The sequence below is a fragment of the Microcaecilia unicolor genome, chromosome 2, assembly GCF_901765095.1.
Source record: "Microcaecilia unicolor chromosome 2, aMicUni1.1, whole genome shotgun sequence".
Lineage (NCBI taxonomy): Eukaryota > Metazoa > Chordata > Amphibia > Gymnophiona > Siphonopidae > Microcaecilia > Microcaecilia unicolor.
The window spans coordinates 643,426,867-643,450,945 of NC_044032.1; the positions used below are offsets into that span (position 1 = coordinate 643,426,867).

General features: G+C 44.3%; 1 protein-coding gene across 2 annotated transcripts in view; it reads right to left on the reverse strand.

Moving 5' to 3' along the window:
• JADE1 (jade family PHD finger 1) overlaps positions 1–24,079 on the reverse strand; it is a 348,115-nt gene that overhangs the window by 170,598 nt on the left and 153,438 nt on the right. For both annotated transcript variants that reach the window (XM_030191739.1, XM_030191738.1), the window contains exon 5: positions 17,592–17,782. In XM_030191739.1, the coding sequence (XP_030047599.1) occupies positions 17,592–17,782 (191 nt within the window). The remainder of the gene's footprint in view (positions 1–17,591; positions 17,783–24,079) is intronic.

Here is a 24,079-nt window from a genome sequence, read left to right on the forward strand (position 1 = left end):
CCTTTATTTTTTCAGCCACTTGCTTGGAGAACCATATCAGTTTCCTTTTTCTCTTGCTTTTATTTACTCTCTTTACATAAAGGTTTGTGGCCCTATTTGTAGCTTTTTTTCAGTCTGGACCACTGTCCTTCCACCTCTCGTTCGTCCTCCCAGCCCATCAGCTCCTTTCCTCAGGTATTCCCCCATTTTACTAAAGTCAGCAAGCATGAAATCCAGGACTTTGAGTTTTGAGTGGCTGACCTCATCTTCAGCCGTCATATCAAACCAAACTGTTTGATGGTCACTGCTGCCCAGGTGGGCACCCACTCTGACATTTGATACACTATCCCCATTTGTGAGCACTAGATCCAGTGTCGCTCTCTCCCTCATGGGTTCCATCACCATTTGTCTGAGCAGAGCACTTTGAAAAGCATCCACAATCTCTCTACTTCTTTCCGATTCCGCAGATGGAACCTTCCAATCTACATCCGGCAGATTGAAATCTCCCAGCAACAGCACCTCTCTCTTCTTTCCCAACTTTTGAATATCTGTGATCAGATCTTTATCTAGTTCCTGCAATTGTGTCGGAGGTCTGTAGACAACACCCACGTGTACAGAGGTTTTATCATCTCTTTTTAAGGTGATCCATATCGCTTCTTCCTTTCCCCAGGTCCCTGTCATTTCAGTTGCCTCGATGTCATTTCTCACATACAGAGCTACTCCTCCACCTTTACGACCCTCTCTATCCTTCCTAAATAGATTATAGCCTGGTATGTTTGCATCCCATTCGTGGGAACCATTGATCCACGTCATTGAGCCACGATAGTCCTGGTGTCGTAAAGATAAGGGCGAGCCTGACCCGACCAAAAAGAACTTGTAAACATGTCCTCAGGAAGACGCCGTGTCTATAAGTCACCCAGATCTTCCACCAACTTCATGGAGTCCTCAAACAATAGTTGTCCTGAAAAGGGAGCTGAACCAGCCGCCATTAAAAGCTGCATTCACCACCCAGCAGCGCAATCACATGAAATGACAGGCTTTGACCGCCAAAAACATCTGCTTGACACCCAAAACAAATCATAGAAGAAAACTGGCAACTAAGCTGGCCTCAACTCTACATCTGGCAAGTGAGGAGGCAGTCGACTGTCTGCTTTTTGGAAGGGATCCGAAATCTGTTGCCACCAGCTACGGCACACCCTACAGCCTACAAGCTGCAGATAGCCACATCCAGGGAGAGAGAACTTCAGAAATATCAGCAGAAAGCTGTGTTGAAATCGCCCACTGAGACTAAGTTGGCTTGAAGGGAACCATAGAGATGGGGATCAAAGCAGAGAAGGAACCCCTGAAGTGGTCTGATATGGAATCAGGCCCAAGGGGGAATGTCCAAGAAAGAGAACCGTGTGCCCATAACTTAAACCTATTCCCATATCCTGGACCTGGTAGGGAAAGTAAAACCTGACTTAGGTTGGCACCTGTTGCTGAGGAGCAAAAGGAAGAATGGACTTCCCAAGCCTATATGGAACAGCACTCCCCGATAAGCCAAGATTTGTGCTAGAAACAACTGACTCTTGGTGACACTGATTACCAGTGCTAAGGACTGAAGACGAGTAGGTATCTTGGATGAAATTTGCAGAGTTTCTTGATAGAGAGAGCCGCAAATCAGCCAGTCACAAGGTATGGATGAACCAGCAATCCATCCTCATGAAGGAAAGTTGCCAGTACCCCCATGACCTTGCAAAAATGTCTTTGGCAACGTGGAAAGGCTGAATGACATGGTCATAAATCGCTAAGATCCCCCTGCAGCAAGGAGCACTAGGAATATGAAAGTAAGAAAGTACGTTTCCTTGAGGTCCAGGGAGGCTAGAAACTCTCCCCACCAGACAGAACTATTACACACAGCAAGGTTCCCATTGTGAAAAGTTGAACCGTTAACACCCTAGACTCTTATGACGTCCAAACTCAGCTGGAAGGAAGCTTCCTGGTTGGAACTACAAAGCAAAGGGAACAACTTCCCATTCCTCAATTGCAACAGGAGCGGAGGAGTGGCCTAGTGGTTAGGGTGGTGGACTTTGGTCCTGAGGAACTGAGTTCGATTCCCGGCACAGGCTGCTCCTTGTAACTCTGGGCAAGTCACTTAACCCTCCATTGCCCGCTGCATAGAGCCTGCCATGAGTGGGAAAGCGCGGGGTACAAATGTAACAAAAAAAAAAAAAAAAAAAAAACTGGGGACAGACTCGATTGTGCCTAAAGAAACGTTAGCAAGGTGGTAAGAACTACCTGACATTGTTTGAGCTTGCATGCAGACTCCAAGAAAAATCTGTAGAGAAGTCCAGGTTGTAACCATGAAATAGAAAAACTAAGACACATTTGAGCTGAGGTACAGAAGTCCTGCCTGAGGAGTGAACTGAGACTCCATCATTGGAAGATGCGACAGGCATAGGTAGACCTGGAGTTGAAACAGAGCTCATTCTACCAGCAGCCAGGTGGTTTGTCGTAGTGGAAGTGGAAACCCTGAAAGTGGTTTTCCTGGCTCCACAAAACCTACGATAAAATCATCCTTCAACTCGTCCTTTGGCAATCTCCGAGACTTGGAAGTCCCTAGGGTCCTTACCCAACTGCCCTAGATCTTCTCCAGTCCCAAGATTAATTCCAAAAGGCAGGTTGCCAAATGTGACTTGGAAGCCACATCAGTGGTCTGTTGCCTAAGCCAGCACTAACTTCTTGCAGTTAGGAACAAGAATTGGCTGGTGTGACTGTGCACTATGACTGCTGCGCATTGAAGCTAACAAGTGCAGCTGAGAACCAGAGCCGATTGGTGTTGCAGAATATGGCTGTTGCACCATTGCGCACTACAGATAGCAAGCTGCAGTGGGTCGTGAAGCAGCACCCCTAGAGCTCTGTGCTTACTCTCAGCTGATTGCAACAACTATTAAGCTACCCCTACACTGAAGTAGCTCCTGGACCACTCCTCATGAAATTTAGGTACCCGATACCATGAAAAAAATGCCAAAAATACCATAAATGCAATTAGAGGTACCAGGTACGCTGCAGATACCGGGGTAGCTGAGGCTAGTATGCAAAGGTGTGGCAAGTATCAGTGTGCAAAGAGAGAGAAGGGCAATCTTTAGTACAGTAGAGTTCTGACAACTGTTCCAGTCATGCAAGAACTGCTTGGCCAGCAAGCAGTAAGAGAGAATGAAATATGCCCCACTGGAAACCTAGCTGAGCCCTCAGTTTCCAATAGGATGGCTAAAACCAGCCTTGAACATGTAACATAAGTACATAAGTACATAAGTACATAAGTAGTGCCATACTGGGAAAGACCAAAGGTCCATCTAGCCCAGCATCCTGTCACCGACAGTGGCCAATCCAGGTCAAGGGCACCTGGCACGCTCCCCAAACGTAAAAACATTCCAGACAAGTTATACCTAAAAATGAGGAATTTTTCCAGTCCATTTAATAGCGGTCTATGGACTTGTCCTTTAGGAATCTATCTAACCCCTTTTTAAACTCCGTCAAGCTAACCGCCCGTACCACGTTCTCCGGCAATGAATTCCAGAGTCTAATTACACGTTGGGTGAAGAAAAATTTTATCCGATTCGTTTTAAATTTACCACACTGTAGCTTCAACTCATGCCCTCTAGTCCTAGTATTTTTGGATAGCGTGAACAGTCGCTTCACATCCACCCGATCCATTCCACTCATTATTTTATACACTTCTATCATATCTCCCCTCAGCCGTCTCTTCTCCAAGCTGAAAAGCCCTAGCCTTCTCAGCCTCTCTTCATAGGAAAGTCGTCCCATCCCCACTATCATTTTCGTCGCCCTTCGCTGTACCTTTTCCAATTCTACTATATCTTTTTTGAGATACGGAGACCAGTACTGAACACAATACTCCAGGTGCGGTCGCACCATGGAGCGATACAACGGCATTATAACATCCGCACACCTGGACTCCATACCCTTCTTAATAACACCCAACATTCTATTCGCTTTCCTAGCCGCAGCAGCACACTGAGCAGAAGGTTTCAGCGTATCATCGACGACGACACCCAGATCCCTTTCTTGATCCGTAACTCCTAACGCGGAACCTTGCAAGACGTAGCTATAATTCGGGTTCCTCTTACCCACATGCATCACTTTGCACTTGTCAACATTGAACTTCATCTGCCACTTGCACGCCCATTCTCCCAGTCTCGCAAGGTCCTCCTGTAATCGTTCACATTCCTCCTGCGACTTGACGACCCTGAATAATTTTGTGTCATCGGCGAATTTAATTACCTCACTAGTTATTCCCATCTCTAGGTCATTTATAAATACATTAAAAAGCAACGGACCCAGCACAGACCCCTGCGGGACCCCACTAACTACCCTCCTCCACTGAGAATACTGGCCACGCAATCCTACTCTCTGCTTCCTATCTTTCAACCAGTTCTTAATCCATAATAATACCCTACCTCCGATTCCATGACTCTGCAATTTCTTCAGGAGTCTTTCGTGCGGCACTTTGTCAAACGCCTTCTGAAAATCCAGATATACAATATCAACCGGCTCCCCATTGTCCACATGTTTGCTTACCCCCTCAAAAAAATGCATTAGATTGGTGAGGCAAGACTTCCCTTCACTAAATCCGTGCTGACTTTGTCTCATCAGTCCATGTTTTTGTATATGCTCTGCAATTTTATTCTTAATAATAGCCTCCACCATCTTGCCCGGCACCGACGTCAGACTCACCGGTCTATAATTTCCCGGATCTCCTCTGGAACCTTTCTTAAAAATCGGAGTAACATTGGCTACCCTCCAGTCTTCCGGTATTACACTCGATTTTAGGGACAGATTGCATATTTCTAACAGTAGCTCCGCAAGTTCATTTTTTAGTTCTATTAATACTCTAGGATGAATACCATCAGGTCCCGGTGATTTACTACTCTTCAGCTTGCTGAACTGACCCATTACATCCTCCAAGGTTACAGAGAATTTGTTTAGTTTCTCCGACTCCCCCGCTTCAAATATTCTTTCCGGCACCGGTGTCCCCCCCAAATCCTCCTCGGTGAAGACCGAAGCAAAGAATTCATTTAATTTCTCCGCTACGGCTTTGTCCTCCTTGATCGCCCCTTTAACACCATTTTCGTCCAGCGGCCCAACCGACTCTTTGGCCGGTTTCCTGCTTTTAATGTATCTAAAAATGTTTTTACTATGTATTTTTGCTTCCAACGCTAATTTCTTCTCAAAGTCCTTTTTTGCCCTCCTTATCTCCGCTTTGCATTTGGCTTGGCATTCCTTATGATCTATCCTGTTACTTTCAGTTGGTTCTCTTCTCCACTTTCTGAAGGATTGTTTTTTGGCTCTAATGATTTCCTTTATCTTACTGTTTAGCCACGCCGGCTGACGTTTAGTCTTTTTTCCCTTTTTTCTAATACGTGGAATATATTTGTCCTGAACCTCCAGGATGGTGTTTTTAAACAGCATCCACGCCTGATGCAAGTTTTTTACTCTGCGAGCTGCTCCTTTCAGTCTTTTTTTCACCATTTTTCTCATTTTGTCGTAATCACCTTTTCTATAGTTAAACGCTAGCGTACTTGATTTCCTAGTTTCACTTCCTTCAATGCCAATATCAAAACCGATCATATTATGATCACTGTTATCAAGCGGCCCTCGTATCGTTACCCCCTGCACTAGATCATGAGCACCACTAAGGACTAAGTCTAGTATTTTTCCTTCTCTTGTCGGCTCCTGAACTAGCTGTTCCATGAAGCTGTCCTTGATTTCATCAAGAAATCTTATGTCCCTTGCGTGTACAGATGTTACATTACCCCAGTCTATATGCGGGTAATTGAAATCCCCCATTATTATTGTGTTGCCCAGTTTGTTTGCGTCCCTGATTTCCTTTAACATTTCCGCATCCGTCTGTTCGTCCTGGCCAGGCGGACGGTAGTACACTCCTATCACTATCCTTTTCCCCTTTGCACATGGAATTTCAATCCACAGTGATTCCAAGGAGTGTTTTGCTTCCTGCAGAATTTTCAATCTATTTGATTCAAGGCTCTCGTTAATATACAATGCTACCCCTCCACCAATCCGATTCACCCTATCACTACGATATAATTTGTACCCCGGTATGACAGTGTCCCACTGGTTATCCTCCTTCCACCAGGTCTCAGAGATGCCTATTATATCTAATTTTTCATTTAGTGCAATATATTCTAACTCCCCCATCTTATTTCTTAGGCTCCTGGCATTTGCATATAGACATTTCAAACTATGTTTGTTGTTCCTAAGTACATCATGCTTAGTACTTGACAGTATTAATTGGCAATCTTTTGTCTGATTTTTATTGTTATTTAAAGATACCCGATCTACTACAATCTCTTTTGCAACCTCACTATCAGGATACTCTATCTTCCCTGTTATGGTGATATCTTTGAAAGATACCTTATCCCGAACCATGCTCTTTTGAGCGACTGTCGGCCTTCCCTCCTGAATAAAACTAAATTGATGTAAACAGTACACACAGAGCAAATGCCACCAGAGCAGCAGAGAGGGTACAGGATTAGCATGGAAACAGAGAGAAACCCGAGAGGCCTGCACTAGCCTCAAACTGAAACATTTCCCACAGAATCATGGAGTCAACAGCCCTAAGCCTAACTAAACTGTACTGCCATGTTCTGGGAAAGGGGAAGAGGGAAAGAGGGAAAGAGTGAAAAACCTTGAGTAGAATCCCTAAACCTGACCCCTTTCTCCCCTCCATTAATGATGTACACACACACTGAACCTCTTCAAGGAGGGTCCAGAAATATTGTTAGTGTAAGGCTCTCACTGCCACAGAACAGCTGCAGGGGTCTAATGGGTCCCTGACCTCACCCCTGGAAAGTTGCAGGAGACTCAAGGATGTGGGAGACCCGAGGACCCCCACAGGAATCTGCAAACCGACCCAGTCCTCCTTTCTCAAAAGCCCATAAATACCAAATATGAAGAAACTGGGAATGATCCACCCCAGTTTCCCAGTTACATTTCTGAAAAGCCTACATATAAAACTGACTGAACTGCAAGCAAATCAGGCCCCAGGGGAGCGCCAGGGCTTCAGCATTACCATGTGGAGCGACAAGAAAGATGGCACCCTCCAGTGCGCACGCGCACCCATCAACTGCCCTGCACACCGCTCGATAGAGTTGGGCTGTACAGCGGATCTCCAGTACGGGAAACTGCAGTAGCCCAGTGGCTCCCACAATGGGAGCTACTTTTGCTCTGCCCCACAGGCGCAGATAGGATAGTCACTACTCATCCCCTTGGGAACTGCTGTCACTTGCCAAGTCCCGGTACTGCAAACCAGCATGAGCTTGCAACGCTGGACAAAGACAGATTTTTTTTAAACAGTACTCCAACAGCTTTTTTTTTTCTTTTTTAAAAGGCAGGAGAGGACGACGGAGCAAAAGAAACCTCAGGCTCCTTTTAAAGTCAGGAGAGTAAGAACCACAAACCCCAGTCAGACAGAGAATAGGAGTTGATGGGGGAGGAATGGAGGGACCTGGCACCTGTGCATCCAAGTCCCAGGACTGGGACAACCCAGACCCCAGAAGCTCGAGTAGACCCAGGGGACCAGGCCAGGAGCCAATCAATCCAGAGCTGCACAGATAAGACCATCCACTTGCTAGATAGAGAGAAAATACTGAAGTTAAGGTGACTGCACATGACAACATATAGTAAACCTCTGAAGTTCTCTATCTCCACCTGCTGGTAGAGGAACATAACCCACAAGTCTCTGGATTGATCTGTGGGACACTATGGAAACAAGCATATATTCGCACTCCTTGTCAAACCACTAGAGATGGGTTACAGACAATACAGATCACCTTGAATACTCTAATCTATGAACATACAACTCTGTCGTTGCTTCTATCAATATGGTAATAAACCTGGTAAACTACTTGCCAGAGTGGTTAAGATTTGGGCAGGTCCTCACAAGCTTTGCGGGACGAATCGAGACGTGTTTGTACTAAACCCATTCAAACAACACAGATTTTAACAAATTATTTCACTCAATTATACACAGAAGGGGCCTCTCTGGATCATTTGGAATTTAAAGCTTCTTGGGATAGGGTTACCCCACCTCACAGCTGAAGACCACTGTCTGCTTCATAGGCTTCTTACTGCTAAAGAATTGCAAACAACCATTAAATCACTAAAGTTGCATTCAGCTCCAGGGCCCGATGGGATTTCTGACGAGTTTTACCAGGGCTGTGGAGTCGGAGTCGGCAGCAATTTTGGGTACATTGAGCAGGAGTTGGAGTCGGCAAAAATGTACCGACTCCTCATACATTTGAATAAAGTACTTCTCTGCTGTGAATAAAGCTTAGTACCTAGTTGTTTCACTAGTGTGAAGTCCAGCTGAACTATTTTGCTGGAGAGCTTTCCCTCTGCTCAGTCTCCCTTTGCATTTACTGACCTGCTGTAGAGCACCTCCTCTCTGACCCCACAGTGAACTTAAGCTCCAAGAGAAGATCATTCAGCACACACAGATAAGCAGCAGAGAGACTCCACCCAACGTCCTCTCTCTCTGCAAGAAGAGCTTTATATTTTAGTGGAAGTGGCACACCATTCACAATGGCAAAAAGAATGTCAGGAAACATGACAAAGTCTGCTGTTTATGAACACTTTACAATATCAACAGATGGGAAACATTATGTATGTCAATGTATTATAGAAGATGATGATGGTGAAAAAGCATATGATGCAAAAATTAGCAGTTTCAGTGGTTATGAAAAAAATGCACCTACAAGAGCATCAAATTTAAAAAGACACTTGCAGCGTTTCCATCCTAAAGTGTTAGAAGCTGTGAATGAGAAAGATAGCAATGAAAACATTCCATCTACTTCAGGGTCAATAAAAGATCAGAAATCTACTGGAGGCCAGACACAACTATCAAGATTTTTTACAGCTGACAAAGTTACTATAACAATGACACCAGAAAAATTCAAAAACCACATCATTGAAATGGCAGTAAAGAATAGTATACCACTATCTTTTTTTTCACAACCAGCCTTTTTAGGCTTAAATGGAGAAATGGCTAAAAAGCTTGGAGTTTCTCTGGAATGAGAAAGTATAAGGAAACTTATACTTGAAGAGGCCAAATGTAAGAAGGAAGAACTAAGAAAAAGTCTGAAGGGACGTTTTGTCTTTATTAAAATGGATGCATGCACACGTCACAGAGTCAATTGTTGCAATTAAAGTTAGATTTGCTGATGAAAACAAAAAAACAATAACCCGGACATTAGGAGTAAAGGATACTCAGGCACATCATACCAGTGAGTATCTGCAGAAGTTAGTGGAAGGTGTTTTAGAAGATTTTGAAATTAAAAAGGAACACATTCTATGTATTGTAACTGATAATGCTTCAAATATGTTAAGCACAATTGAAAAAATGAAGTAAGTTGATGAAGAAAGCAGCATACAAATATCAGAAGATGACAGTTCTGCAATTCAAGAAAGCTGTGAAAGTTTGGATGATATTGCTGAAGAAGCACCTAAGCTTATTACCATTCAACATATGCATTGTGCTGTTCATACTCTGCAACTAGCAATAAGAGATGGATTGAAGGATTGTCATGCGGCTACACTAATTAGCAAGTTGAGGCAAGTAGCTGTTGCAGCCAGGATCCCTAAAACAGATGCTATTCTGAAGAGACGTGCTGGAAAAGGAGCCATTTTGGATCAAGCAACGCGCTGGGGAAGCACTTACTTGATGATAAAGCGTTTGCTTGAACTAAAAGACTTTTTTTTTTTTTTTTATAAAACAGACTTATTAGAAATACATGCCATTACAACAAAAGGTGTTTCACATTTGGCCATTGAACATCTGATATCAATAACACAGATCAATAAGCAATTATACATGTATAACTAACCATGCTTGAACTAAAAGACTTTCTTGAAGAACTGGACAATGTAAATGTTTCATTAAAAGAAAACCAGTGGGCTCAAGTTACAGAATTAGAAAGGCTAGTTTCTTACCCTTTTGCTGTTACCAAGAAGCTGCAATATGAAGATTTAACACCAGGTAAATTCTTCTTGGAATGGAAGGGCTTGATATATAACCTTAACAAAAGTGGGGGTTTAATTGCTGATGGCATTGTATCTTCAGTGAGGAAAAGAGAGGAGCACTTGCTGGATAATCAAATTCTCTTAGCTGCTATTTATGTTGATCCAATGAGCCGAATTTTGTTGAGCAGTGACCAAATTGCTACAGGAAAACAGGCACTCTATGACACAGCAGTTCGCATGAAAGGGTTGCTACCTGAAACTCATAAACCACTGGATGAAGCTAAAGCTATAAATACTGGTGGTAATGGTAACTCAGGTTCATCCTCTTCAAATGAAGAAGAGAATTTTCAAGCCTATTTGGACAAAATGGAAGCTTCAAAAGCAAAGCGATGTCGGTTAAGCATGGAAAAGCAACCTGTAAATGTCCATATAAAGAAATTCATGCAAGAGTTTTTTTAAAGGATTAAAAGAAGTGGAAAAGTTTGACCGGTCATCAAAACTGACTATAGAAGAAGCCATCATTGTTTATCCAGAGATTGTCAGTGATGCAGCTAGAACCGTAACAGCAATGCCACCCACCCAAGTCAGTGTTGAAAGACTGTTTTCAGCACTGAAAATAATCAAATCAGATTTAAGGGCTACTATGAAGGAGAATCTGGCAGAAGCAATTCTGTTTTTAAGAACAATATATTAGTTAATTTTGGATTATGTTTAACAGCTATTCTACAGCTATATATGCCAAGTTTAAATAATATATAAGTTGTTTTAGGTTTTCCAAATGTTTTTGGTTTATGTAGGTTAACTTTGATTTTGTTCTAATTTCCAAAGGATGTTGTTCTAGAATTTCCAAAGGATGTGGTTGTTCCAGATTTTTATACTTGCTAATGCTATAATGACTTTATACTTGATTAAAAAAACCAATAAACATAACCTTGTTTTTTTATGTGTTTTTTTGTTTAAACTTTAGGATTAATGAATATTTATAGTTTCTTTAATAAATAAAATAAAAAGTCACAATGACATAGATTTTAAACCCAAACATTAACATGCAGCCTTGCATGCTGCACTCTTTCAGTCAACATGCAAAAAAAATACATATTAAAAACTGAGGAGTTGGAGTCAGAGGTACCATGAACTGAGGAGTCGGAGTCGAAGGATTTTTGTACCGACTCCACAGCCCTAAGTTTTACAAATTACTTCCTTCACAGTTTCTAGGGCTTCTGTCAGACTATTATATTGAAGTGGTTAACAAGGTTCCATTCCATTAAACACCAATCTAGACCCGCTTCAAATCTTTTTACATCCTTAGCAAGATACGACCTTCAAAACTGAACACAATACTCCAGGTGTGGCCTCATCAACGACTTGTACAGGGGCATCAACACCTCTTTGCCTCTGCTGGTCACACCTCTCTCTATACATCCTAGCAACCTTCTAGCTACGGCCACCGCCTTGTCACACTGTTTCGTCGCCTTCCGATCCTCAGATACTATCACTCCAAGATCCCTCTCCCTGTCCATACATATCAGACTCTCCCCGCTTAACACATACGTCTCCCGTGGATTTCTACACCCTAAGTGCATCACTTTGCATTTCTTCGCATTGAACCATTTCCTTGCATCAGAGTGCAAGCATCCCTGCTTTGGGGAGCCAAAGCATGGGTCCCTGAGCTTCTAGCTCTTTTGAGAGTGGAATGGTGAGGAAGTTGCAGCTTCTCAAATCTGGGATCCTTCTGGACCCTATACAGTGAGGGTTTATTAACAAGCAGTATCATTTAATACACAGAAAACATGTAGACTCCAATGTAGGTAACCTAACACATGGTATTCATTAATACTTAGATACTTTGCCACCGCGACCCTACCAAGCGGCCTTTACACCGGTCCGGACTCACCATCGAAGGTGGTGCCAGTTCGAGGGGAAGATTGCTGGGACATTGCCGTGAGAAGAGACACGAAGGGAAGGGAATTGACGATGCGGAGTCTGGGAGCAAGGCCGTGGCACCACGGAGTGCAGACGAGAAAGCCAATAGTTGCAGATGCTAGGGAGTTTGGCCCACGTGGCGGTGTATCGCCAGCACCACTGGTAATGAGCACAACTACCCAAAGGAAACAGCACTGGTACTTATTTTATTGATTATAGTAGTGACTAAGTTCCACACAATCCAATCACTATAGACCTACTATTAGCCAAATCATTTTAAAACTGAACCTCAACCTGTCTAAAAGCAATTGCTCTACCTTACTATTTGGCAGTGCTTAAATCACATGCTACATTATTACATCTGTTCATCCCAGTCCTGGAGCCAGTGAATTTAACCAGTTTTCATTTCTTCCTATCAAGATGGAATTAATAAGATAGCCTATATAATAATTCTCACCTCCAACGTTCTTTTTTTTTTATTATTATTTATTTATTCATTTTAAATACATTTCCAAAGCACACTTTGTCAAGTAATATGCTAGTAACTACAGGAAAACAATCTTTAGGGTTAAACCCTCTAACTATATTTAATAAAGCAATAGTCCACCATTGTGGGGAGACTGAGTGTATTGCCTTAAAGAGGATAGGCTAGACCTATAAACAATAATATTATTATTTAAACAAAATGATGATAGTCGGAAGTTTATGATTGCAAAATATTAATACCAACTCTATTTAGACTTCTCTGCTAACTTCTAGGGAGACTTGCATCTAAGAATATTCGTAACTGCTCAGGTTCAAAGAAATGATACATCATATTATCTAACCGAAGAACACATTTACACAGAAATCTTAGCTGAAATTTCATTCCCAAGGATAGAGTCTCTTGCCTCATAGATAGAAATTTCTTTCTTCTTTCCTGTGTGCCTCTTGACACATCTGGAAATATCTGAATCCTTTCGCCCATAAAGGACACTGGAGCTTTTAATTTTAGGAAAAGACGTAAAACTGCCTCTTTATCCTGAAGAAAAACAAATGATACCAACAGAGTAGAACGAAAATCTATTATTTCTTGCGAGGATTCAAGAATAGCAGAGATCTAAATTTTCAGAGGAAATGTCAGCAGGCAACTGGATTGGAGCTCTGTTTTCTCAAGTGGGTAGATAGTAAATCCTTTGCAATGGAGAAAATGCTTCTTCTGAGTAATGGAGAATTTCTTTTAAAAATGTATAAAATGTTTCTTTAATTGGGGAATATTTGAGAGATGGAAAGTTCAATATTCTCAAATTCAAAACTCTAGCCCCATTTTCCAAATTCTCCAATTTTCGTTGTACCATCTGAGAATTCAAAAGTAATTTAGACTCCACTTCCTTCACCTGGGTTAAGGACGTCTCAAGTTTTTTAACATTTAATTCTTGTAGCCCCATTTGAGATTGAAGAGAGTCTATCCTTTCAGTGTTAGAATTTGTTTTAGTAACAAAAGAGAGGCATACCTTATGCAGTAACTCCATAGCAGTCCACAAAGAGTCTAACGTTACCATCGATGGGTTTTCCAAGGCAAATAGGGCAGCTTCAGGTCGTCGCTGTTCTTCTCCCTGCATCGCGACGCTGTACTTCCCTGTAGCAAGGTCTCCTCCACCTGTTTGCCTAGTGGTAGTTTGGAGGTCAGCTTCTCGGGAAATATTCCCGGACTTGGGCAGGGTCACAAACTTCAGGAGGGTTCTCCTCAACGCGTTCTCCCGCCGCTACTTCCGACGGCGTATCGCGTTGCGATCCTGGTTGAGCTCCCGCCTCCACCTGCCTCCTGGTTGAACTACGTGGGCTGAGCGAAATATCGTCCTCCAAGCTGGAGCTCCCCTCCGCGCCAGCTAGCGGAACGCCCACTATGCCAATCTGGGTCGCGAACACCGTTATCTGCGCCTGTCTCAAGAGTGCCAGGAGTTGAGGAGATAGCTCCCCTGGTCTTCCCCTTTCGTTTGGGCATCGAGACGGTAAAGTAACAGTTGAAAAAGGGACCGAAGAAAAAGCGTTTCCTCTCAGAGCACGGAGTACGTGACCGCTTCCGATGCCATCTTAGTCAGTCCCCCCTCATCTCCAACGTTCTGAAGCTGCCTGGGACCCTGGCTTCTGCCATCGTCTGCTAGGTGCTCTACATCAAGATGACGTCAAGAATCCCACTGATTGGCTGCGCCTCAGGTGAAGTCACCAGCCTGACGCACAGCAACAAACCACGACCCAGCCAGCAGCAAACAGAGTCCCCCTGCCTAAGAATCGCTCGAGACTGGCTGCCAACCTCCCGAACCACCCGCGCACACTAACCGCTCTCAAAACACCGCCGCCACCCTCCCTCTCCAAATCCGGAATCGGACTGTCGGAGAGGACGAAGAGGAAGGAAGGCGAGCGAGCGGCTGCGGTGACTGTACAATGTCGAGGAGGCGGGGTCCACTGCCGACTCGGAAGAGGGGGGAGGGAAAGGGCAGCGGGTCCGAATCCAGCGCAACCGTCATCCCCATTCATTAAAAAAAAAAAAAACAAGCAAACCTATGAGATGCTGCAGAACGTTTCAAATACAGGAGTTTCAAACTCAGCAAGTGGCTGAGAAAATAAAGGCTAGTGTCAGAACAGGTTGATATCTGGAATGCATGCTTAGCAATGACATTAGAAAAAACAGCCCCTCTAAAGGAGATCCTATGTTCTACAAACACTCCCCATGGTTCTTCCCAGAACTACAGGTCCTTAAGTGTGAAGGACATCAACTTGAAAGAAAATGCGAAAACCTCACCTAGATGAAGACAGGCTCGACTGTAAGAAACACATGGCAACATAGCGCCAGGCTTTAACAGTCAAAAACAATATTTCTCTCAACATATAGAACAAGCTGCAAATTCAACTAAGCAACTATTTAAAATAGCGAACAGCTTACTGCAAAACCCACAACAGAACCAGCCTGCCCAGTCACAACTAAGCAGCAATGAATTTGCCACATACTTTGCCAACAAAATTAAACGGTCTCCATCAGGACCTGTCAGACAGTCCCATCAAAGCTCCCACCAGCTAATGAATAGAACACTTCCTCTTCCCCACCACGCACAGCCATCTGGGACTCAACCAGATCACAGAGGAAACTCTTGAAAAAATCCTGAAAGGCCTACAACCTACCCTCTTGATTCCTGCACAGCAAAGACAGTACAATGAGCAAGCATAGGCCTCAATGAAGGGGCCACTAAAATTGTTAACACCTCTCCTTCTGGAAGACCAGCTGCCAACAACACTAAAAAGATCTGTGGTGCACCCCCTACTGAAAGACTGCTCACTTGACAAGAACAAGCTCAAAAATTATCAACCAGGTTCTAACATTCCTTTCCTGGAAAGTCTTATACAACAGACAGTCTGCATTCAACTCAATGAATGACTGGCTAATTTAAAGTAACTAGCTAGACCCATGTCAATCTGGTTTCAGACCTGTGTACAGAGCAGAGGCAGTTCTCGTGTCCCTTCTTGATGAACTGCACAGAAAAAGAGAGGATCTGTGTTCCTGGATTTCTCAGCAAACTTTGATACTGTTGATCATATCATAATATCATGCTCACAAGACTGGCAGAAACAGGTATCAGTGGCACAGTATTTACATGGTTCAAATCCTATTTGTCAGACAGACAATAATAGGTTCTGTTCAGCAACAGCACATCATTAGCTTGGGCACTGAATTGTGGGGTAGGGTGGGGTGCCACAGGGATCCATACTGGCTCTCATTTTATTTAATATCTATCTCAAGCTTCTGGCTGAGCTGCTTCGGTCGATGGACACAAAATTCTACATATATGCTAATGATATGCAACTACTCCTGCCCATTGAACCAGATCTACCCACAGCCTTGAGTAAACTGACTGCCTGCCTAACTGCAACTCAGGAATGGGCACACAAACTCTGCCTGAACCCAAGCAAAACAGATTATCTGGGTACTTAACACAAGTGGACAAATACCAGACTTTAAAATACCCTTTGGGAAGCATGAACGCACCCTAAATCATGGGTCAGAAATCTTTGGATACTACTAGACTCACTCACTCTCTCTCCATCACCTATGGCAGCTAAGAAATCCCTTTCCATATATTGAAACAGCAAGTCTGACCACAGTGCTCCTTGCCATGGTAACATCATGACTAGACTAATGTAATGCCCTGTACACTGGTCAAACCCAAAAAAGTTTGCATCGGCTCCAACTAATTCAGAATGCTGCACACGGTGTGACCACATCACACCCTTCCTGCAAATCGTACACTGGCTACCAGTGCCTTACAGGGCTAAATTTTAAAATCTCTGTTTCATTTTTAAGGCCCTCAGTCAAAACAGGCCAGAGCACTTAAAGAATAAGTTAGCCCTTTACACACCTTTGAGACCTCCAAAGTCCTCTCAAGGATCATCACTATCTGTCCCTTCATTAAAAGAAATTGTATGATGTTATACCCGTGAACGAGCCCTCTCAGGAGTAGCACCCATGCTCTGGAATTTACTGCCAGAGGGGATACGTATAACTCGAGACTACCTCTACTTCATGAAGCAGGTGAAAGCCTGGCTCTTCTTCCAAGCCTTTAATATATAGGTGACTGACTATACACTCATTCTGCACCTGGATTAGCTTGCTACGCACACTAACTTAGATCAGTTCCTTATATCTTGTTTAACTGTACAAAGAACTTGCCTTGAGTTTAGCCACTCATCTATTTATCCCAACTGACTCTGCACCACGCATCTTGTCCCATCTATATATCTCCACTTGGCCCCTCAGCTATATGGTAAGCTGTATTGTAGAAAAGCATTAGTATCATAGATATGTTATATGAATGTTCTGTGTGCGCTTATTAGATGTTTCAGTAGTATTATGTGGACACTGCTGTATATCTGTTATATGAATTTCAGTGCTGTTACATGTGTATATTTTTGATCCAGTTTCATGGTAGTCCTAATATTAGGTTTCAATATGCTGTTTTCAAGTTTAACTCATTTATTGTATTTAGGATTATACTTGATCATTTTACTATTGTTATGCTGTCAACAAGGTAGTAAGTTTTTAATGTTAAATTGTACCAGCTGTACACTGTGCCTTGGGTGAATCTCTTCATAAAGGCAGTTAATAAATCTCAATAAATAAATAAATAATAAAGACATACAACTATGACTATTCCAGGGCTCCACCATTCCTTATACTAGTGATGGCAGGGTAGCATAAACCCATGTGACTGGACTAGTCTAGCAGGATGATAAGGAACAGGTGTTTATCCTTTCAAACTGTATTAAGACTAAGAGACAGTCATGAAACTAACTGGCCACAAATTTTAAATCACCTGGGAAATTATTTTTTCACTGAAATTTGCTGCCCTAGAACATGATTAAGATAGTTAACATAGATGGTTTTAAAAGGAGTTAGACAACTTTCTGAAAGAAAAGTCAATGAACCATTATTAGCAGTGTAGTCTTATCTGGGGGCATGATCAACATGAAACATCTATTTCTTGGAATCCTGCCAGGTACTTATGACTTGGATTGGCCATTGTCTCAGACAGGATGCTGGGACTGATGAACCCTTAGTCTGACCTAACATGGCATATTTTATAGTTATGTTACAAACCCTGTCAAAACCCAGTTCCCACCTATTTCTTTAAACTCCTCATTGATCAGCTCCAGCCATGCTACATCCATGCAGTTCAAGTCATAGCGACACATGCTTTCTGCCAAAGTTCGAATGTCGACATATCCTGGTTCTGGGGGTTCTGAGCCAGAAGACTGGATGTACTTTCTGGGCCTAGTGAAAGTGACCACTTGGTCCGTCTCAGCTATCACCCTGCAAGGAAACATACAGAACAACATAAGGCTATGCAGGCCACAATTTGGCTTACATAAAGCAGAAAATATGTAAGAACCTTTATTCAAAAATTCTCTCAAACACAGGAAGCAAAATAGGCTTCTGATCCATTTCAAACCTTTTATCATCTGTCCCATATCAGCAGGGGTTCACTTTAGCAAGCGTAGCTTACTGTATTTCAAAAATCAAATTCAGGGGTCAAGGCAGTAATGAACTCAACACTTAGCACACAGCTTCTTAGCACAAACTTAACACAAAAATATTACCCAGTGAAGTAATCAAATATGAGAACAGGCCCAGCACACAACATGAGCACTAACAGGGCAGAGAGCACTGAATGCGTGCATAAAGTGTCAACTGAGGTCATGTGCACAACCTTCAGCTGATACTAGCTTAGACCATGCTCCCCAATCCCCTTCACAGATATGTTTTACCTCAATGTTCCTGGAAGCCAAAGTGGGACGCCACCCCCACCCCCATCTATGACCTCAAAAACATCTCTAGGGCACCCTCTCCAGACCCCTCAACACCAAAAAACAGCCTTGGTGGCCCAGTAGCCCCCTGGTACCTGACCTTCCCATCTCACCCCCACCCCCCTAAAGATTTCTCTGGTGGCTCATGGGCCCCCCTCTCTGACCACAACAAAGCAAGTGGACCATCCCCCCTCCCAAAAACCCAAAAGTGCACCTTTAAAGTTGAGAGGCAGGAGCATTGCCAACTTGCGCCTGCCCCCATCTTGGAAATAGTACATCCTGAGATGCACTGCACGGGTCAATCTGCTACATAAGGGCCTAGTCTTATAGCCCACAGGGAAACCTTGGGGGGGGGGGGGGGGGTTGGGGACCAGAGGACCAATGAGCCACTAGGCATGTTTTTGGGGACAAGGGCTCCTCTTTGAGCCTCAGGTTATTTTTGGTGTGGGAAGGTGCCCATGGACCACCCGGTAAACCCGGGGTGGGGGGGGGAGTTATGTAACTGAAGGGCCTGACCATCAGTGATCTTTGAGTCTTCTAAAGTCTTCACCTTTGCTCCCATGCTGTATCTGAGCTGAAGCAAAGATGAGATATAAACTGAAGTTTTTTTTTTTGTTTTTTTTTTAATTACACCAAATTCTACTCTGCGTGCTCACTGTGCTATCCTTTACATCAGAGAGCACAAGGGAGGTAAAATTCCTAGACGTAATAAATGATTGCTTCTTGGAGCAACTGGTCCAAGAACAGACAAGAGGGGAAATTAATTTAGATCTAGTCCATAGTGGAATGCAGGGAATAGAACGAGAGGTAACAGAGTTGGGTCCTCTGAGAAATACAGATCATAAACATGATCAAATTCGAGCTTATATCAGAAGTCACAAAGGAATATTTAATTTCCGAAAGGGTGACTGTGATAAAATGAGGAAAATAGTTTAAAAAGCTTGTAATTGGCCATAAAGGTTATTATTTTAAATCAGCCATGGACGTTATTTTAAAATACCACTGTGGAAGCCCAGAACAAATGTATTCCACGTAATACCAACAGCCAGCATGTTTAAAAAGTGAAGAGAAAGAGGCTATTAGAGCCAAAAGAACATTCTTCAAAGAATGGTGAAAGGATCCAAATTAAGAAAATAAGAAACATAAGTAAAGGCAAGCTAGATGTAAAGCATTGATAAAGAAGGCTAAAAAAGAATATGAAGAAAAACTTGCCAGAGGCAAAAACTCATAGTAACAACTTCTTCACGTACATCAAAAGCAGAAAGCCCCACGGAAATCCATGGAAATGTTAGGTCATGAAGAAGCAAAAGGGGAACTCGGAGGACAAGGCCATATCAGAGGAGTGGAGGAGTGGCCTAGTGGTTAGGGTGGTGGACTTTGGTCCTGGGGAACTGAGGAACTGAGTTTGATTCCCACTTCAGGCACAGGCAGCTCCTTGTGACTCTGGGCAAGTCACTTAACCCTCCATTGCCTGCTGCATTGAGCCTGCCATGAGTGGGAAAAAGTGCAGAGTACAAATAAAAAAATTTAAAAAAAAATGTATCTTCATTTTCTCCGAGGACAAGCAGGCTGGATATCATCACGCGTGGGGTATCTCTAACACCCAGGCTCACTCAAAACAATGAACATTGGTCAATTGGGCCTCGCAACAGCAAGGACATAACTAAAATTGACCTGAAAATAAACAGAACTAAGTTAGAGTGCAGCCTGGAACAAAACAGAAAAGGGCCTAGGAGAGTGCAGTTGGATTGTAAACCCCAAACAGATTCTGCAGCACTGACTGCCCAAACCGACTGTCGTGTCGGGTATCCTGCTGAAGGCAATAGTGAGATGTGAATGTGTGGACTGATGACCACGTTGCAGCCTTGCAAATTTTCTAAATGGAGGCTGACTTTAAGTAAGCCACTGACACAGCCATAGCTCTAACATTATGAGCCGTGACATGGCCCTCCAAAGTCAGCCCAGCTTGGGCATAAGTGAAGGAAATTTAATTTTTAATTTTTGTTACATTTGTACCCTGTGCTTTCCCACTCATGGCAGGCTCAATGCGGCTTACATATTATATACAAGTACTTATATTTGTACCTGGGGCAATGGAGGGTTATGTGACTTGCCCAGAGTCACAAGGAGCTGCATGTGCCTGAAGTGGGAATTGAACTCAGTTCCTCAGTTCCCCAGGACCAGAGTCCACCACCCTAACCACTAGGCCACTCCTCCACTCCAAATGCAATCTGCTAGTCAACTGGACATGGTGCGTTTTCTGATGTCAACTCCCATACTGTTGGGATTAAAAGAAACAAAGAGCTGGGTGGACTGTCTATAGGGCTTTGTCCGCTCCACGTAAAAGGCCAATGCTCTGTTACAGTACAAGGTGTGCAACTTGTCCTCACCAGGGCGGGTATGTGGACGGGGAAAAATGTTGGCAAGACAATAGACTGGTTCAGATGAAACTCAGACACCACCTTTAGCAAGAACTTAGGATGAGTGTGGAGGACTACCCTGTTATGATGAAATTTGATGGAATTCAGTGGCTCAAAAGGAGCTTTCATCAGCTGGGTGAGAACGACGTTGAGATCCCATGACCCTGGTGGAGGTTTGACTGGGGTCCTTGATAAAAGCAAACCTCTCATGAAACGGACCACTAAAGGCTGTCCAGAGATAGGCTGACCTTCTACACGCTGATGGTAAGCACTGATTGCACTAAGGTGAACCCTTACTGAGTTGGGTCTTGAGACCAGACTCTGACAAGTTTAGAAGGTATTCAAGCAGGGTCCGAGTAGGACAACAAAAAGGATCTAGGGCCTTGCAGTCACACCAGACGGCAAACCTCCTCCATTTAAAAGAATAACATTTTTTCGTGGAATCTTTCCTGGAAGCAAGCAAGACTCGGGAGACACCCTCTGAAAGACCTAACGAGCCAACTTCTAAGTTCTCAAAATCCAGGCCATGAGAGCCAGAGACCGGAGGTTGGGATGTAGAAGCGACCCCTCTTTCTGAGTGATGAGGGTCGGAAAACACTCCAATCTCCAAGGTTCTTCTGAAGACAAATCCAGAAGAGGGAACCATACCTAACGAAGCCAGTAGGGTGCTATCAGAATCATGGTTCCGCGGTCTTGTTTGAGTTTCAGCAGAGTTTTCCCTACTAAAGGTATGGGAGGATAAGCATACAGAAGACCTGTCCCCAATGTAAGAGAAAAGCATCTGACGCTAGTCTGTCGTGGGCCTGAATCCTGGAACAGAACTGAGGAACCTTGTGGCAAAAAGATCCACCAAGGGGGTGCCCCATGCTCGAAAGATCTTGCGGACAACGCCCATGTTCAGTGACCACTCGTGAGGTTGCATTGTCCTGCTCAAGCTGTCTGCCAGACTGTTGTTTATGCCTGCCAGATATGTGGCTTTGAAAAACACGCCATGGCTGTGAGCCCAAAGCCACATCCTGATGGCTTCCTAACACAGAGGGCGAGATCCGGTGCCCCCCCGCTTGTTGGTGTAATACATCACAACCTGGCTGTCTGTCTGAATTAGGATAATTTGATTGGACAGCCGGTCTCTGAAAGCCTTTAAAGCATTCCAGATCGCTCGTAATTCCAGGAGGTTGATCTAAAGACCCGTTTCCTGAAAAGACCAAGCTCCCTGAGTGTGAAGCCCATCTACATGAGCTCCCCACCCCAGGAGGGATGCATCCGTTGTCAACACTTTTTGTGGCTGAGGAATTTGGAATGGACGTCCCAAGGTCAGATTGGAGCGAATGGTCCACCATTGAAGGGAATTGCAAAAATCGGTGGAAAGATGGATGACATCCTCTAGATCCCCTGTAGCCTGACACCACTGGGAAGCTAGGGTCCACTGAGCTGATCTCATATGTAGACGTGCCATGGGAGTCACATGTACTGTGGAAGCCATGTGCCATAAAAGTCTCAAAATTTGCTGAGCTGTGATCTGAGACGCCCGAGCCAAGGACACTAGGGCCAGGAGTTTGTCTGCCCTTGCCTGGGGAAGATAAGCTCAAGACGTCCGTGTGTCCAACAGAGCTCCTATAAATTCTAACTTCTGTAGTGGAACAAGATGGGACTTGGGATAATTTATCACAAACCCCAGTGGCTCCAGCAGTTGAATAGTCATTTGCATGGATCGTAAAGTTCCTGTCTCTGAGGTGTTCTTCACCAGCCAATCGTCGAGATAAGGGAACACATGCACTCCCAGTCTGCGTAGCGATGCTGCGACAACTGCCAAGCACTTTGTAATGACCCTGGACGCTGATACTAGACCGAAGGGTAGTACGCAGTACTGAAAGTGCTGAGTTCCCAGACGAAATCGAAGGTACTTCCTGTGAGCTGGAAGCACCGAGATGTAAGTATAGGCGTTCTTTAAGTCCAGAGAGCATAGCCGATCGTTTTCCTGAATCATGGGAAGAAGGGTACCCAGGGAAAGCATCCTGAACTTTTCTCGGACTAGGAATTTGTTCAGGGCTCTTAGGTCTAGGATGGGACGCGTCCCCCCTGTTTTCTTTTCCACAAGGAAGTACCTGGAATAGAATCCCAGCCCTTCTTCCCCTGGTGGAACGGGGTCGACCGCATTGGCCTTTAGAAGGGCGGAGAGTTCCTCTGCAAGTACCTGCTTGTGCTGGGAACTGAAGGATTGAGCTCCCGGTGGGCAATTTGGAGGCCTGTATGCCAGACTGAGAGTGTATCTTAACAGGACTATTTGAAGAACCCACCTGTCTGAGGTTATGAGAGGCCACCTTTGGTGAAAAAAATATCAACCTCCTCCTAACAGGCAGATCGTCCGGCACGGCTACTTTTACTGCGGCTATGCTGCTCTGGAGCCAGTCAAAACCCGCCCCCTTGCTTTTGCTGGGGAGCCAGAGGGGCCTTAGGCGCACGTTGCTGATGAGAGCGAACCTGCTGGGAGCGAGCTTGAACAGGCTGCCGAAGAGGTAGGAGTGTACCTACGCCTATTATAGGAATAGGGAGGACTCCTCCTCCCTCCAAAGAACCTCCTAGTAGAGGAGGTAGTAGCAGAAGGCGTCCGGCGGGAGAGAGAATCCATCGCATCATGGTGCTTCTTGAGGGTATCGACCATATCCTCAACCTTCTCTCCAAAAACATTATCCCCCCCCTCCCGGCAAGGAACATCCGCCATTCGCTGCTGGGTCTTCTGATCCAGGTCAGAAACATGCAGCCACGAGAGTCTGCGCATCACTATACCTTGAGCAGCTACTCGGAATGCGGCATCAAAAGAGTCATAAGCTCCTCTGGCCAGGAATTTGTGACACGCCTTCTGCTGCCTGACCACCTGGTGAAAAGGTTCAGCAAGCTCCGGAGGAAGAGCTTCAACTAAACTGGACAGTTGCCTCACCGAGTTCCGTAAGTGAATGCTCGTGTACAGCTGGTATGTCTGGATCTTGGCAGCGAGCATTCCAGACTGATACGTATGCCTCCCAAAAGAATCCAAGGTCCTAGACTCTCTGCCTGGGGGCGCCAAGGCATAGTCTCTAGTACTCTTGGCTCTTCTGAGAGCAGCGTCCACCACCATGGAATCGTGAGGAAGTTGGGCCTTCACCATCACAGGCTCGCCATGGACTCTCTACTGGGACTCGGACTTCTTGTTGACAACTGAATTAGAAAGAGGGCACAACCAATTCCACAACATCACTTCCCTGAGTGTATTGTGCAGGGGGGCCATTGCAACCTCTGCAGGTGGAGAAGGATAATCCAGGACGTCGAGCATGTCAGCCCTGGGCTCATCCGCAACATCCATAGGGAATGGAATATCCTTAAACATTTCCATTACAAAGGATGAA